Source organism: Rhinopithecus bieti, unplaced genomic scaffold (assembly GCF_001698545.2).
Source record: "Rhinopithecus bieti isolate Rb0 unplaced genomic scaffold, ASM169854v2 scaffold_3043, whole genome shotgun sequence".
Lineage (NCBI taxonomy): Eukaryota > Metazoa > Chordata > Mammalia > Primates > Cercopithecidae > Rhinopithecus > Rhinopithecus bieti.
The window spans coordinates 5085613-5104090 of NW_016804580.1; the positions used below are offsets into that span (position 1 = coordinate 5085613).

An 18478-nucleotide genomic window follows, 5' to 3' on the forward strand; every position below is an offset into this window, starting at 1 on the left:
AAAAAAAAAAAAAAAAAAAAGAGTCAACTTTTTCTTACAAGGCATTATTTGAGTCACTGAGTCATCACTGCTGTCCAAAATCTCCCCACATGTTTGAAGGAGTATGAAATTCCCCCTTTAAAAAAAAAAATGATTATTCCCTCTTACCTATCCATGTGTTACTCTTACTCAAATTCTAGTATAATTGCAAGAATATTTGCCTATACCTTCTTCCAATGAGACATTTTCTCATTCAGTTTGGCTTAGGATAGGGTCTTCCTGCTAGAAATAATTAGAAAAGAGAAGGAATGTGGGCTTGAGAAGAAAAAGAGGTGATTGACAGCAGCAGGTTTTTACAGCTTTGGAGAAGAGAATGAAAAGAGGTAAGTGAGGTGGGTGTGGTCTGCTGCTGCAGAGGGAGCAGAGGCATCCAAGTAGAGGGCCTCCGAATTCCTGATCTCTACACAGATCCATTCAGGACCTAAATCATAGAATTGGATGATGATTTCCAAACTGACCTCCAGTGCGGCCTCCTCTTCTAAACTCTAACTGCGTATGTGATGCTTCCATTTGAACATATCAATGTTTTGTCCTATCCAATGCATGCTTCTATCCAATCAGATATTGCATGCTCTGTCCTATCAGAAACATTCTTCTCCCAAAGCCCCACAGCCTCATTAACGTCCATCAGCATTGACATCTCTACTCAAACATCCCCTCCCCAAGGAAGGCTCCCCTGACATCAAGGCCAGATGCAGCTGCCCTGTTATTGTAGCCCTTATTCCTCCCCCTCACAGGCCTGATTCTGCTCATCATTATGTATTACTTGTGTAAGTGTCTGCTAAATGTCAAGGTCCCCCCAACAGCCTCTAAGCCACTTACAGCAGATGTATGTTTCTTTTGCTCACTGCTGTGTGCATTGCCAGATGTAAGCTCTTGGCTGGTGCACAAACAGCACTCAGTAAACATTTGGTGACTAAATGAATGAATGATGTGCTGGGGAGACAGACGTGAAGTAAACGGTCATTCATGAAACAAAGACTCTCTGGTACGTTGCCTTTGGGAGAGACATCAATTCCAATATGCTGAACTGAGTAACATTAAATAAGGTTGATCAACATTAGTTCTTGTATTTGCTTTGGGTTTTATTTATCTCTTTAAATATCAATATTATTTTGCATTTACAGAACCAGGAAGGACACTGAGGGGAAAAATCAGTGACCCCATGTCCAAAAAAAGTAATCAGAGGTCGGGCATGGTAGCTCACACCTGTAATCCCAGCACTTGGGAGGCCGAGGCGGGTGGATCACTTGAGGTCAGGAGTTCCAGACCAGCATGGACAACATTGCGAGACCCCTGTCTCTATAAAAATTACAAAAGTTAGCTAGGTGTGGTAGCACACACCTGTAGACCCACCTACTCGGGAGACTGAGACACAAGAATCACTTGAACCCAGGAGGTGAAGGTTGCAGTGAGCTGAGATTGTACCACTGCACTCCAGCCTGGGCAACAGAGCAAGACTCTATCAAAAAAGTAATCGGGAAGTTACTGAACCCTTCTTTAGCAATTCGGACAGACACAAAAAGGGGAGATCTTCTCATGTATATTTTACCTACAAAAAAACAACTAGTTTATAATTATTTCATTAGTTACACAGAAAGGAGACCTTTAGTAAATTTGTACCAAAGTAAGGCCAGTCCAGATTTATAATTCAAGATGTATAGAATATAATAAATTTCATTCCCACTAGTGTTTCATTGTAATGAGTGCAAAAAAAAAAAAAAAAAAAAACAATTACACAGTTACAAAATCTTTCACAGCTTCATCATTGCCTCAGTCACACCACCAAGGTGTTAAGTTGCTCAATCTCAAAATGTCCTCCTTTGAGATTTCAGCAATATGGCCTTTGAGTTGAAAGGGAAATTCAGTATTGTTTTTGTTCTCCTATGCTTCAGTCCTTTGCCCCTCCTTGCTGTACTAAAATATAACTGCAATGAGGTGAGGAAACATTTTAGTCTTAACCTTTAAAAACAGCTTTATAAGTAAAATTAGTTTAACATCCTAAAGAAATTCATTAAAGTTCTAGGCTTAATTCATCAGCCTGGACGCAGAAAACAGAAGATACAGGAAAAGAGTGGGTATATAAAATGGAGAGAAGATGATTAACAATCAATAGTGTTTCTCATTAAAAAAAAAAAACCCTCTCATATCCCAAGTATTATGCCCAATTTCTTTTGGCAAGATCTAACTCTGTCTGCAAGTTTATATTAATATTTAAACATATACACATTCATGGTAACCTCTTAGGCACCCCAATATTAATGTAAGATTGATTTTTTTCTTAATGGAAATCAGATACAAACTATGCAAAACTCAAGTTTCTGCTTTGACTGTGTAGTGTGTATATTTATCATACATAACTCCTGTGAAACAGACTTAAGTAGCAAATCTCAAGACCCTTTTGTCATTACAAATCCACTGCTGTGATAATAGTGAAGTAAGACAGCGGGAAAATAACATGCAAAATGCAAATTAGTAGGGTTTTTTCTTTAAAAAAACAAAAGGACTATTAACTTTCTGAATTTAATTTTAAATTCTCAAACACAGCCAGGCTAGATGTTCATGCAAAGGTGAAAATAATGTTAAAGACACTCTTGTGACACACTTAAAAAACAAATCGATCTTCTTTGTAAGCGGTGGATGTTTGATACCTCCTTCATCAGACGGTCTTGTTACCTCACTGCAGCATGAAAAGCTAGGGTAAATCTCTGAGATTTCTGACCTGTCGTCTCCAAGACCTGTACCGAAAGTACTGCTGGAATGGGATCGAGACCAGTGTCGCCTAAAGTGACTCGCCTTTTCTATATTGGAGGGAAAGTATTTACACGTGTGATTAAGTGACTCGAAAAACAAAATCAACAAAAAAATTACTTAAAAGCTTAACAGAGAAGAAAAACAATCTCTTAGTAAAGAATAACTCAAAATCTCAGCTCTAAGCACCTATTCGCAAACTTCAGCATGCATTGCATCAACTACATGAGGGACTTAACTGTCATTTTATGCTTTTTTAAGTCTCAATTTTAAAGGACAGGTAAGGGATAGGACATTGACAAGGATTAAGAAACACTGGTAAACTAATAAATTTTTGTTAATTGTAAAGCCTGGTTTAAAATAATTCCTTTAAACTATCACCAGGTATATAGTATTTGTTGCCTTTTCTTTATTTTTAGAAAATCAAGTGACACTGGCTAACTATATGAATGAAATTGAGTATAAAAGTACTAGAATTCCTACTTTGCCTCGGGTACTCAATTCTATTCACGTCAACAATTAAATACAATGTAGAAATCAGGGTTTAGAGCAAGATCTAAATGACATAGCTATCTATTGTTTAACATAACTGTATAACTGTCAGAGAAAATTTGAAATGTCAAATCAAGCTATCATTCATACCCCAACTATCCATTTTTTTGCCTTTAATTATGAACGTGCAATCTAAGTTAAAAGCTAACTATGCTTCCTATGTAAACTATTCATTTTATATTACGCAAAATGTCAAAGAAAATTTTAAAGATACTTGAAATTTTCTTTTAAGACATTTATGATGCCCTATAGAAAACCTTTCTACTGTTCTATATATCATTCCTTAAACCTACCTTTAAAAAATTGTAACAATGTATTTTATGAAACAAATCTCCTTTTGTCTCAGCAGTTTGATGAAATCCGAATAACTGTATTTGTAAACCCCGAAATTCTATAAAAGCGTTCTTACTAATAAAAAACTTATTTAAATGAATCTAGGACAGACTAATTAAGATATATCAAAAAGTCCTTTTGCAACCTTTCTTTTCGTAAATGATTAATTGTATTTAAAAGTAGCATAGTATTTTTTTGGTTTGCCAAATTCTCAGCTTTAAAATTTACATTACACAGTATAATGAACCTCTACAGTTCATAGTGGTTTCAATTTTGGGACAAAACCAAAAGTGAGCAATACCAGAGAGCATATGTAGGCTTCTAGACTGAATATTGTCTTCCAGGGGATCAAGGTCGAAGATGGAGCCAGGATCTGTGCGCCAAACTTTGAGGTCTTTTGTCAAAAGGAAGAAATCAACATTCATCAAGAAGGAATTAAAAAAAAAAAGCCAGTACCCAAAAGAGTCAAGACAAAGTCTGCAAAGGAGTAGATATAAAAAGCAAACATGTAACAGACAAACTCACAGTGCTACTGACTTCAGAAGAGGATGGAAAAATACTTGCTTTCACAAGCTCTATTCATTGAGCTGCCCTGCCAGACCTTGCTGAAGTACCTGTGACCCATCACAGATACACAGGAGCACAGGGGGCAGCTATATGTATCCCCCACAGCACCCCCAAATCCCCAATCGCTCTTGCTCTCCACAGGCTGAAACAAGCAAAATGTTTGATTATAGCTTCTGATTCAGGACATGTGAGTAATTCATAGGAAACAATTGAGAAGTTTATGTTTAAAAAACAAAACAAAACAAAACAAAAAAACTTCCCTTCCTATAACAGAAATAAATATTTAAAATGTGGAGTGGTGGCAAGTCTAGTTTTCATTCTGAGTCCGAGAGTGCAAGCTAAGTGTATCTAATAAGATACACTTATTTAAAAAGTGTTATAAGCAAGGCACACAGCAAGGAAATATGATGAATGAAAAAAGAAATAATATCAGCTTCCTGCTGTCAATGGACCCCTGCTATAGTCAGTGATTAGACTGTGCAAACCACTTTATTCTCCTCGTATTTTAATAGCTTCTGAATTCATCAGTCTCTCCAACAAAAGGGCATCAGATCCTAAAATAAGCTGTTTACTTACAGCTGTACCAACAACTGGAAAATAAAAACCTAGTTACAGACATATGGCAGAAATGGAGCTAGAGCAAAAACAATTAATTTGTAAAATGGAACTGGAAATTTGCTTCTCCGTTTTTAATTAATATTATGTAGTGCTGACCATATGCCAGGTACTATTCTCATTTGACACCTAATTAATTTAAATTTCATATATACCATCCTCATTTTGTAGATGAGGAAACTGAGTCACAGAGAAATTGAGTAGCTTGGCCAAGTTTACACAGCTCGTGAGAAGTAGCAGAGCCTTCAACAAAAATAGAAGCAGCACAAATTGGCTTAATCTGAATTCCTCAGAAAATCTCTAAACGTGTATTTTCATGCCTGATACAGAAGATGGCTCATTGAAAAGTTTAATGTTGGCCAATTACGGAAATCTCAATGGAAAAGAGTTCTTCCCAATAAGAATAAATAAACTGACTTCCGGATTGCCAAGTAAGTAAATAACTTAGAGTTATACATCTTATATTTTATAAAACAATCATAATTTCAACCTCAATGGTTTTCAGTACTGAATTCTGAAAGCCCATGGTCTAGACATTTTCATGGTTTTTAGCAACGACCTCACCATCATTCCTGACCTCTGATGTGTGCAGGGCCTGGGAGTAAGCTGTACAGACTTTAGCAGTTCCACCCTAAGTGAGATAAATCAGAACCCCTGCACTATCCCTTAAGATAGTTCCATCCGTTTAGCACAAAGCAATGAAACTCTAATTTGGTGTCACATTTAATGAAAACATCACAACCCATCCATCCAACTTAATGTGATCCTTTTAAGTAATCAACTCCAGCAGATCAGCAAAGCTATCAATTGCCTACAAACATGTTTGGAATCCTTCTTCAGAAAATACTTTCAGAGTCACTTTAATATAATCACAGAAGTTACTTAGTGCTCTGACTTTAGTCCACTGGTTTACCCTGTCAAATTTACACTTTCCCCGCATAACTTCATAACTTACTCTATGGCCTTTCACTAGTACCAAAAAATAAGCTCCTACTTTTGAAGATAAAGAAAACACTGATATTACTGAGTGGCATATACCAACAATATTCTTTAAGTTGCATAACTGAACTACATAATTCAGAAGCTAACTGCTCTGAAGGAGACAATAGTTTTGAAATGTTGACACAGATTGAAAAATCGATAACCATCCTTCCTAGCCCTGCCTTATACTTCAGTATGATCTTTTCTGGTATCTCAGCCACCATTCAACAAATATCCTTCTAGGATTTCCCCTGACTATAAGAAACAGAGAGCAGGAATAAAAGTTTGCTCTCTTAATTGCAAGACTTTCAGATGGCTCTCAACTACTCCAGTCCAGAAATAGTATTTTTTAAATGAGCTATTACTACTATGGAATACCATCAGAACGCCCCTGGCATGTCTGTTTGTGATCAAAGGACCTAAATGCAATATGGTTATTTCTGCCACTCATGCACATGATGTCAACAGAACAACACATGGACCAAGCACACGGGCTGAAGAAAAACAAAATAATTGTTCAACCATTGTGATCACTCATATCTCTGCTTCTTTGCTTAACAAGAAGGAACATTCTTAACACTAGCAAGGTATTAAAGACAGAGCTTCCAATAATAGAAAAGACTTGAGATGATACCAGGTGAAAGCCAGAAATCCCATTACACATAGTACAAAAATAATGCTTTACCAGTGGTCCGTTTTAAATTGGTAGCACACCCAACATGTAATGAGGAGTCAGATGACTAAAGAGGGTAATTCTGAAGCTAGAACAAACATGATCTTTTCGACCACATACACCTGCCAAGAAAGGCCATCAGCTTACCAACAATGATTCCAGGTCTCCTGTCCATCTCCACGATGTGAGGGTGGACCCCTTTATAGGCAGCATCGCTAACTACCTGGGTGTTCTTCCTCACTCTCTCTGTCACCGGATCGTCCACGACAGGAGTAAAGCCTCTCCCCTTTGTTTTTTCAAAATCTTCATGGTATTTTACCTGAAAACGAAAATCAACATACTGAATTTTGCTGATAGGTACCTCTTTCACATTTGGATTAAAGGACAGGTGTACACTGCACTGACTGCGTGCAGATTGTCTACACATATGTATCTTTTCCAAATACTCCAAAACTAAACTCTGGAACTTCAGTTTCTTAGCATCAGAAATCAAGTGCTGATATTTTCACAAAGCTTTTCATCATCATAGCTCATATCTATTTTAAATTATATGTAAAACTATATCTATTATTAGTGAGAGGTTGTAAAAAACACATAATCTCAAATCCTGGTTACTTCCTAAAATATACTAAGTATAAATTAAATTTCCTATCTCTTAACTTTCAATATCCAATAAAGTGATATCTATCTCCAGGCAATCATTCATGAAAATGGCATTATTTAAAATTAGTTTAAAATTTTATAGGTAACAATATATACCATTTTAATATAATTACAAAACTTGTACCTCAAAATACACTTTTTTCATGTCCTGAAATTAGGTCCAGGAGATAGTTGTATAATTGTAAATTATACTAGAAACCACTGAATTGAACACTTTAATGGGCAAACTTTATGGCAGGTAAATTACATCTGATAACATTTTAAAACACATTTTAAAACACACTTTCAAAATACACTTTTAAAATATTCTTAATGACAGGCAAACAGACCAAATTTTGTCTTAGAATTAATTGGAAAGATGTCTACACGAATGTCTTTCACACCATGAGTTTATAGTAGTCACATTAGAAATAAAGACACACCAGAAAAAGTCACTGAGAAAAATCATTTTATTAGACTAAATATTTCCATTACATTTCAGTGTGATTAGAAATGCCCCTCCCCTAAAAGACAAGCCAGCCACGTTTCCATGCTTTGTTAGTTATCAGATTAATAGTGAAGTAATGCCATCCGTGCCCTGGACCTGGCCATTCCTTAGCATGTTTTAAGAATGATTTGGTTGAACTCTACCATTGAAATATGATTTTGTGCTTCTTTAACATGTCTCATAGCAGGTGTATCTAAAATCAGACTTGGTCTACCTTTCATCTGTTTACGGTCCTGGGTATATTTTACCTGCAAAGTAAATAGCAGACATAAGACAATGATAAGAAAACACATGACATCACTTTTTTAAGCTTTACGAATGAGTGAAACCATATGCAACATACATGAAATTATTTTCCAGATAACTTTTTCAATGAGTTAAATTTTGTTCTAGAATAGCAACCTAAAATTTTACATTCAAAGATCTCCTCCACTGCCTACTGCAAAATGACCTAAATCTATCAACTGAAAACAAATGTGTGAATGACCAATAGTAACTAGCTATCTAGTCTGTAAACCCGGCAGGCCCGGTGGCTCATGCCTGTAATCACAGCACCTTGGAAAGCTAAGGTGGGAGGATTACTTGAGGCCTGGGGTTTGAGACCAGGCTGGGCAACATAGTGAGACCCCACCCCTGCCCCCGCCCATCTCTATAGGTAAAAATTAAAAAAAAAAAAATTAGCTGGGCATGTGCCTGTAGTTCCAGCTATGTGACAGGTTAAGACACGACAGCTACTTGAGCCCAGGAATTCAAAGCTGCAATGAGCTATGATTGTGCTATTGCACTCCAGCCTGGGCAACAGAGACTGTGTCTCAAACACACACACACACATACACACACACACACACACACACACACACACAAACTGGTTACCATATTTAAGTTAAACAGAGAAAATCCAAAACTATCAAATAGAACCCAAAGTTATTTTGTTTCTAAATTTCCCCATTTTCTACCATAAGAGTGTTGAAAAATGCATACAACCTACTCTCTATTTCTTTTTATTTTTTTCTCTGCTTAGGTAATAAGAAACAATGAGGAACAAATCTAGTTGTTCTTCTAAGCAGCCACAACTTAAAGGTAATTTATGTGGACAGAAATTAAGTGGACAGAAATGCCACTAGGAAGCTGTAAACTGCAAAGCCTAAATGCTGATTCTCAGGCAAACAGCTATTCAGGGTGTGCTAAGAAAAGCACCTGTGTTCTTGACAGCTGCCCATCAGAACACTGCCATTTATGAAACTGATTAGGTGTAAGATTTGGATACTGCTTATTGTGGACCTGAGGGCATTATGCACAATTCAGAATTGAAGCCCTGATCTTCACTACGAGGAAGCACAATATTCAAATAAGATACTAATGTGCACCACTGGACTTTGGTGAGCAACTGAATTCTACATTAATTGTATTTAAGGATTATTTTCTGTAAGTCTTTAGTGGGAGTAATGATTCATCTCCTATTTTGTTTTGCAGACAGCATTTAACAATCCATGTTCAATGAAATATTTCAGTAAAATGACAGTTATTTAATGCACACATCAAAGGCTTTATTACTTTCAAAGACATGGCTAAAATAGCATGAATCGTTGTTTAAATGAATATAATTATAAAGTAAGCTTTGAATGTAACTGTTGGTCACATCTGGAAATAAAGAGTTGCAAGATAATGTAAATGTTTGCAGTGGCAGCTTTTGGAAGTCATCTGAAATAACACGTGTACTTATTGGATGTATCACAAATATTTCTTGAAAATAAGGTTTATTTTCACAAGCAAAAGAGGACCGCAAGTAAATAATAAAAGACATTCTTTGTGATAGTCTAAAATGAAAAAAACCACTTGCCGAGCTAATATTTTCTTGATTCTTCTTCACTCTTTCCATTTCAGGAGTTACACTTAAAGCAGTAGCTCTTCCCAGATGACCTTTGTAATAAATCTATCATTTCAGAGAACAAAAAATAGAATACTATGAATCAATTCAACTAAGAGGCTTATTTATTTATTTATTTAAGACAGGGTCTTGCTCTGTCACCCAGGCTGAAATGCAGTGGTACAATCTGGGCTCACCACGGCCTCGACCTCCCAGGCTCAGGCAATCCTCCCACCTCAGCCTCCCAGGTAGCCAGGATTACAGGCACGTGCCACCATGCCTGGCTAATTTTTGTATTTTTGTAGAGATTGAGGTTTGCCATGTTGTCCAAGCTGATCTGAAACTCCTGGGCTCAAGTGATCCACCCACCTCAGCCTCTCAAAGTGCTGGGACGACAATCCTGAGCCACCATGCCTGGCTCACAGTATTTATTTTAATGAGTTAGCCAAGGAAGTTGTGTAGGAAACTACAAAAAATATTTTCAGAGGTTGAGTTGTATTTAAAATGCTGGCATCTTAAATCAATCTATTTCATTTCATCCCAGAAGAGAGTACATGTGTCCAAATCACTGTGGATGTACTCAAATACATAGGCATACCACCCGTAAAGCTGTAATAAATATTTAATCACAAAAGGAAACGAGAACAAATGTCTTCATGGATATTACTTAAAGGTAGTCACCATAGACTGGTACTATATGGTCGTGGTTTCTTAGGAATTAACTGCGGCAGAATTTTTGTAAAGATGTGTTTAAATAGGTGACTGTGGGCATCCTTAGAAAAGCCAGCATGCTTCTCACTGGTCCATTCCTTGTCTCAATAACCATGTTTCTTTTTGAGAGTAATGGAGTCACATCAAGCATGACTCTAAATATACGGGGGAAAGATGAGCGTCTACTTCTCTAAAATATAGTTGTTAGGAAAAGTATCAATCACCTGCCTTTGCATTATAAACTGGTTAAATGACTTTCAAGGTGTGAAGAATAAAAGATTTCTTTGAACATAATAGATTTCCAAGTTTCCTCTTCCAAAGAACCCAATCTATATGTTAATGACTTTAAAAGAGGACTTTCTTCTTGAACTGCAACCGTGAATTATTTCAACAACAGGGAATCGGAGCAGGCCACAAGTGGGTGTCCAGGTAAAAACTGCCAGCCCCTTATTAAGTGCCCCCAAAACGATCCTGCTCCATATAACTTATTCAGCCGTGCACACATTATCATTTCTTCCTAGACATTGCCCAAAAATGGAGCCATAATTGTGGGGAGTGGAAAGTGGGGCTCGGAGGGGAAGCACAAGAACAGGAACACGTGTGGGTAGAAAAGGGAGGGAAAATGTTTGCAGGGCCAGGATGCCAGAAGCTACAACTGTGGGCCTTGAGGGGACCAGAGCACCCATCAGTTAGATGGCAAGATAGAAGGGATACACAACAACCTGTCAAAAAAAAGTCACCCTGGCCCGGTGGCACACACCTGTAATCCCAGCACTTTGGGAGGCCAAGGCAGGTGGATTGCATGAGCTAAGGAGTTTGAGACCAGCCCAAATCCCATCTCTACAAAAAATACAAAAATTAGCCAGGTGTGGTGGCATGTGCCTGTAGTCCCAGCTACTTGGGAGGCTGAGGTGGGAGGATCACTTGAACCCAGAAGGCAAAGGTTGCAGTAAGTCAAGATTGTGCCACTGCACTCCAGCCTGGGTGACAGAGCAAGACCCTGTCTCAAAAAAACAAAAAGAAAAAAGTTACCCTAGTGAGTCACTGGGAGCCCTGAGGTGGGGAACACCTGACTGTACCCACAATATCAAAGTCCCTGAAATCTTTCAAATAAGTTGTTAGTCAAATGAGAACAGGACATCACTCAAGGTTATGAAAACTCTGTAAATACAATCCCTTCGTTCACACGTGGACAATACATTTGATAGTGTAAGAAAAAAGTTACTAAGATGACCACACATTGCTGATGTTTTTCTGGTTTTCTTTTGCCCTCTTCAGCTCTGGTGGATCAGAAATTGCAGTTCCCCGTTGAAGTTCTCCCTTATATTTTACCTAAGAAGGATAAATAAGAACTTTAACAGATAGCAGAACAGGCTCCACTGAAACACCACAGAGGACGAGGCTCAAAATTAACACCATCTTTTTACACATTTCTTTCCATAGTTGATTACATCAACCTTCACACTTACATATACGCCCACATTCCAATGGGTCTGATTTAGCAGGTACAAGTTGTTGGTGCTACTGTTTAAATATGTCTTCGATAAATGCTTTCCTCTTCAATATCAAAATTAACCATACATTCCACAAATAAAAGTAATGGAATCATAAGGGAACGCGTTTTAAAGAAACGCCAGAATGAAGTCCTTACAAGAGAAGTCTTGTGAAGTCCATTCCCTGTCAGCCTAGAAGGCTTTTTACTGTCTTCTGACCCTGGGGCTTCCCCCTTCAATAGAAGCTAAAGCTCTCTGACTCCCACCACCTCCCAGGGATAATACAAGGATAAATAATGTTGAGCCTAATTCTCTCCACCCAGGAGAACTTGCTCTTACATTTTAAACTCTTTCAAAAATATCTGTCTTGGAAAAAGAAGGCTTTTGTTTGTATTGGTGAAAGTTCAACAATACGTTCCAATTTCAGCTCTGCCCTTACTAGCTGGGTGGGGGCCTGGGGAGGAGGCCAGCATGTCCTCTGACCTCCCCAAGACTCAGTTTCCCACATCTACCAACCAGAGAAACAAACAGTGCTGACCTCATGGGTTTACATAGAACGTTAGCACAGGGCCCAGCACAGAGTAGAGGTACGTTGTTAACTATTTTTGCTTTATTCACAATAGATTATTGAATGATTGAAAAATATTTTCCATTTATGAGGCTCTTTGACTTGATACTATGTCTTAGAATGCCAGTCAAGCCAGGTCTTCTTTTGCCCTGTTCCAATACATACTTTTTTTTCTTTTCATATTGACATCAGATCCAGTATTCTCCATTAACTGCACTTTTTTTAAAGAGATTTACCAACTGAACTATGAGGTCCTGAGGATAGAAAGTGGGTCTTATCCATCTTTGTGTCTGGGTGACCAGGACAATGCCCAGTCAATCTGAGTACTTAATGAAGATCTCTTGAATAAGCAAACACAGCTAAGGTACAGCAACACAGTCCCAACTTTCCTGGACACACAGTTAGTTCATGCCCTTCAACATGGAAATGTGAAAAGGAACATCCAAAAATGCAGAGGGTGTAAAGCTTTTCCTTTTAAATTTTTAGATATTTTATTAAATCTGGAGATATGCCCTTTATCATCATCATTATTATTGCAGTTGTTAAACTTTATAGAAGAGTTAATGCTATATGGACATATTCACTTTTTCATATTATAATGATATGATTCATCCATATAATTGCATGTTGCTCAAATTCATTATTTTTTTAAAAACTTTTAAGTTCAGAGGTACATGTGCAGGTTTGCTACACAGGTGAACTTGTGTTATAGGAGTTTGTTGTACAGATGACTTCATCACCCCGGCATTAAGCCCAGTACTCAAAAGTTACCTTTCCAGATCCTCTGCCACCTCCCACCCTCTCCCCTCCAGCAGGCCCTGGTGTCTGTTATTTCCCTCTGTGTGTCCATGTGTTCTCATCATTAAGCTCTCATTATTATGCAGTATTTGGTTTTCTGTTCCTGTGTTAGTTTGCTAAGGATAATAGTCTTCCAAAGTGCATATTTTTAAATAAGAATATGTTATGTTTGAGAAAATATAAAAGGAAACAGAAACAACTTGCCGCACTCAGCTGCTCCTGGTTTCGCCTCACTCTCTCTATCTCCGGGGTCATGCTTACCGGAGTGGCTTTGTAGTTTTGCTCTTTATACTGGAGCTGAGAGACAAGGTGCAAGACAGTTTGAGATTATGGGAAATAAATACACCCCAAAGCATTGGAACAGATTTTTTTAAATGTCACATGGCTACAGAACATTCATTAATAAAATCATCATCAGGATTTCATAGTGAAATATGTATTGCTTATAGATTTTATCTTCTTGGCGATGTCAGTCTTTTCCTTGTCAAGTGGTTTTGTTGTTGTCGTTTTATTTTTGAGACAAGGTCTTGCTCTGTTGCCCAGGCTGGAGTGCAGTGGCATCATCACAGCTCACTGCAGCCTCAACCTCCCATGCTCAAGCGATCCTCCTGACTCGGCCTCCCAAAGTGCTGGGATTACAGGTGTGAGCCACCACACCCAACCCTTATCAAATGTTTTAAATCACACCTTTCGTTGTTTTCCTTCAGATTGTATTATTGATTGGTGGCCTCTCTAAGTGTGATCTTATCAGTAATAATGAATAATCCCTTCATCAATAAGAATGAATTCTATGAATTCATTCCTTCATAGCACTAAAGCAACATTTATCAAATTGCCATTTTATATTTAAAAATAATAATTCTACATTCTTATCATTGGGAAGGAGTCACAAAATCCTGTACGTGAACTTTAGTGATAGACTATTACTGTATAAAGAAACCTTGAACTTCAAAGTTTCTTCTCTACGCCATTCTAACATTGGAAGCCCCATCTCTGACCTAGCGTTATAGAAATTTTCCTGACTTAATGCACACAGGTGTTTTTCTTAGCTGGGGATCTAACTCCATTGTTTGTGGTCAGCATTCCCAACAATTCCACAACACCCCCCAAAATAAATGAGCATCAGTACAGAAAATCAGAATGGTAAATGAACTTCTGACAGGCAAAAGTAGAGCTGGAGGTTAAGATCTCATTAGAAGAAACTTCACAGGGACAGTTTTAGTGTCTTTTTAGACTTTAAAGTTCATGCTAGGGAATTTTCTTTTACAAGAAATCACAAGACTTACAGGGCCTGCTGATGAAACAGACTTGAGGTTGGGTGTGATGGCTCATGCCTGTAATCCCAACAGTTTGGAAGGCTGAGGTGGGTGGATCAACTGAGGTCGTGAGTTCGAGACCAGCCTGACCAATATGGTGAAACCCCATCTCCACCAAATATATGAAATTAGCCAGGCATGGTGGTTTGCACCTGTAATCCCAGCTACTCAGCAGGCTGAGGCAGGAGAATTGCTTGAACCCAGGAGGTAGAGGTTGCAGCGAATTGAAATCATGCCACCGCACTCCAGCCTGGGTGACAGAGTAAGACTCTATCTCAAAAAAAAAAAAAAGAAAAGAAAAAGAAATAGACTTGAGATGCACACTCTCAGTAGTGAACATGAAAGTGAAGGGAAGTTGGATAAGTTTAAAAAATAAACAAAAAGGGGTAAGGTTCCTCTGGTCTCTTTCCTCAATAAGTAACTGTCCTTGTGCCATAGTATGTAGTTTGAGATGTCAGACAGATTCTTGTGACTGGGTGATTGAGCTAAAGGGAGGAAAGTTTCAGTTTAATCTATATTGATGGCAAGCTCCAAAGAAATCACTCTGGCTAAAGCTCAAAGGGGAAATCTGAATACTAAATTCACATTATTGACATAGAGAAACTGTTACTGCCAATTTCTAGTGGATGTAAGTTTGGGTACATAAGTTTGATAGATTCATCATGTCTCGTATTCATCCCTTCACAAACATGCTGTGTGCTTCACAGGCAATATCTCTTCAATACTCTTATCCTTGCCTTATATAGAGGAAATTTAGGTTTGGGGAAGTTAATGGCTTATAACAATTATACAACAAGTAAGATCTGGAGTTAGAATCAAACCATCCAACAGTCCACGGTTCACGTTCTTATACACCACTTGAGTGCTGTCCAAATTTCCCAAACTTCTGCCATTTGCATGCCCCTTTCCATATGTCATACTAGATAAATACTACAAATAACACCTATGCTGTTATACTTTTTCATTAAATTAATTCACGGTTATTTTCAAATAAAGTTATTTCTAAGAGATTGTTATATTTCTACCATCAATTGAAAACTAGTCACCCTTCTTTTGGAAGAAGGTAAACATTAAAACAATTTAGTCATGAAGTCAACTGTTCTTAATCATTAAAATTATCGGCAAGCCACATATCTACTGTAATGCCATAATGATATATGAACCACACTTTAGAGACACCGTGGGAATCCACACTACCTTTTTGCGATCTGTATCTCAACTTCCCCTCTAGCATCCTCCCTCTCCTGCCATCTTTCACCCCAAGTACTCATCACACTAAATTCTCTTCTTGAATCCTGGAACAAGCCTTGGATCCTGAACATATTTGGTTTGCTCTGCCAGGAACGCCTTTCCTCACAAAACTCAGCCCTAAACCTTCATTACTTTTTCAAGATCTAACTCCAACGTTACCCCTTCCCCAAGGCTATTTCTCCCTCCCACTGCATAGCCTTCCTTCCGCGTTTGCACAGCACTTTGCAAGAGGCATTATTACTTATGATTAAATGAGATATTGCAATGTGAAGTACTCAAAACGCATAGTAAGCACCCAACAAATAATATTTATTGTAATGGCACTGAAACAATGAATAATAGCTATATACTCCTATCTCTGTTTCTCCTAGAAACCTTGAGGATGCCCACGACCCCAGCCTTAGGTCTTACCTCTCATCTTTAAAATCCCCCAAGAACAAGAACAGAGTAGACATTCAATAACACATTTCATTTTTAGTTTTGTCATTTGTTTTGTAGACTAATATATATGTTATCTATCTATAGATATCTATACCTATTTTCAGAAATATATATATTCATAGATATCTATACCTATTTTCAGAAATAGGTATAGATAAAAGAAATAGAAAATTTTCTTTCTTGTTTTGTGATTTGTTTTGCTTTGTAGACTAATATATATAGTATATATATAGAGAGATAGATAGTCTAGATATAGAAAGACTATATATAGATATATATAGACTATCTAATATAAACTATATATAGATATATATAAACTAATATAGACTATATATACATATATAGACTATCTAATATAGACTATAGATATCTAGCTATCTATATAGCTATATAGAGACTATATGTACATGTCTACAAAACAAAATAGATGACAAAACAGAAAAGACAATATCAATATATATTTCTGAAACTAGGTTTCATTCTTTTTTATATTTTATAGATTCAAAGGTACAAGTACAGTTGCGTTACATAGATATATTGCATAGTGGTGATGCCTGGGCTTTTAGTGTAACTATTACCCCAAATAGTGTACATTGTACCCAACAATATTTCATCCTTCACCCCGCTCTCATCCTACTACCTTTTGGAGTCTCCAATGTCTGATTCCACTCTGCATGTCTGAATAATACATGTCTTTAGTAAATAAATGCTGTACACAAGGCATTAAGCTAGGTGTCATGGAGGGCACACAGATGTGTAAAATGCTAGCTCCACTTTTAAGGAACTGATCCTCTTGCAACGGGATTCATTGTGATGGGATTTTGCCTGTATAGGTTTTACGCTGTCATTATATGTTGATATACAATAAAATTTTTAAAAAATACTTAAGAAATATAATCACATTGCTGATGTTCTTCTGGTTTTCTTTAACTCTCTTTAGTTCTGGAGGATCGGAAATGGCTGTCGCATGTTTCATCTCTTCTTTGTATTTCACCTGCATAATTTATAAGAAAATGTTAACTTTATTCTATGCAAGGCTTTAATATTGAGAATTCTTCAATTGTAACTATTGCATCATTGAATTTTGTTAATTCCAACATTCCTTTTCCTTCACTGGGGACACAATTCTTAATTTTATCTGATGTTTTCAGGATTCCTTATTCCTAAAGTACAAATAAACCCATATCTATTCACTTATTCATCACTATAGGAGTTTATTAAGTAAAATAAGCAAACATTGTTTATGAAAACAAATTTTACCATTAGGCAGATGCAGGAAAAAAAAAACCTTGTAAATTATCTTAAATAAAGTGATTTATTATTTTCTATCCAAAAAGCAGTTTCTATTAATATGGTAATTAAAATTTAACACATATTTAAAGGCAAAAGTCAAACTGAGTTAGCCACAGAGTCTGGAGAACATTGCCTATCTGACTGAGAGCACATAAATAATCCAGAATAAGGGAAAAAATAAAGTGAGCACAATAAAAGAAGAGAAAAAGGGAGATGGAAGGAAATGTACTAAAAGCATAGACCACTGGGTCCTGCATCACTATAAGGAAGGTCAGTGCCAGAAAGTCAGAGGTGTCTGCTATCCACACAATCACATTAGGAAAAGCTCACCTTTATCCTGGCTTCTACTTCACTCAAAATCTCCCCCTTCAAATCTATTTAGAGGAAGATCAATCAGGCAAATGGTAATACGAGCATACAGTTATGCATGGGACAAGAAACAGTTCTTTGAACTCATAAAATGATTAGTGATGCTCTCACTTCAGATGGTATTTTAATATGTCTAAAATTCGTGGAAGATAATTCAAATTCAATCTTTCTTGAATAAAAAGGATACATACATATGTAAATATATGAAAGCATAGGCTCGACTTAAGAGGCTGTGTTGAAATTTAGCAAAGATTTAAATCTACATGAAACATGTTTCAGAAATTACTTGGTAATGTTTAAAATGATAGAGGGTGAAATTCATGCAGACTGTCATAAAGAAACAGTACCTAAATATCTCAGATATCATCTACGTCTTAGTATCTGTGGATTTCATATAAGTAACAATGCCAATATTAGTCCAGACCCAAAACAGTTAAATTGGAAGTTCACTGAGACAGGCTACCTCTAAATAAAATTCAAAAATAGTTCTTAACACAGAGAACTAACAGCTAAAAGGCTTGTACTCTGGAGGTGGAAAATGTCGAGATCTTTAAATGTTAGAGAATCATATCTTGGTTTGACAGATCTAGCTAATCTTAAAAGGGCAACTTTCCATTTGAATACTAAGCAGGAGTTTATGGCCCAACCTCATGCAGATACAGAACTATGCATTTATTGTTTGCTAGAAAAGGCTGAGGGATGCTAAGAGA

The 18478-nt window shown here is 37.1% G+C and overlaps 1 protein-coding gene across 1 annotated transcript in view; it reads right to left on the reverse strand.

Annotated features, from left to right (window-relative positions):
• The window catches only part of NEBL (nebulette), a 119978-nt gene that overhangs the window by 30527 nt on the left and 70973 nt on the right, over positions 1–18478 (reverse strand). The window contains 8 exon segments of the mRNA XM_017869178.1: positions 2691–2840; positions 3977–4069; positions 6659–6830; positions 7805–7909; positions 9502–9594; positions 11479–11571; positions 13303–13395; positions 17008–17100. Of these exon segments, the coding sequence (XP_017724667.1) occupies positions 2691–2840; positions 3977–4069; positions 6659–6830; positions 7805–7909; positions 9502–9594; positions 11479–11571; positions 13303–13395; positions 17008–17100 (892 nt within the window).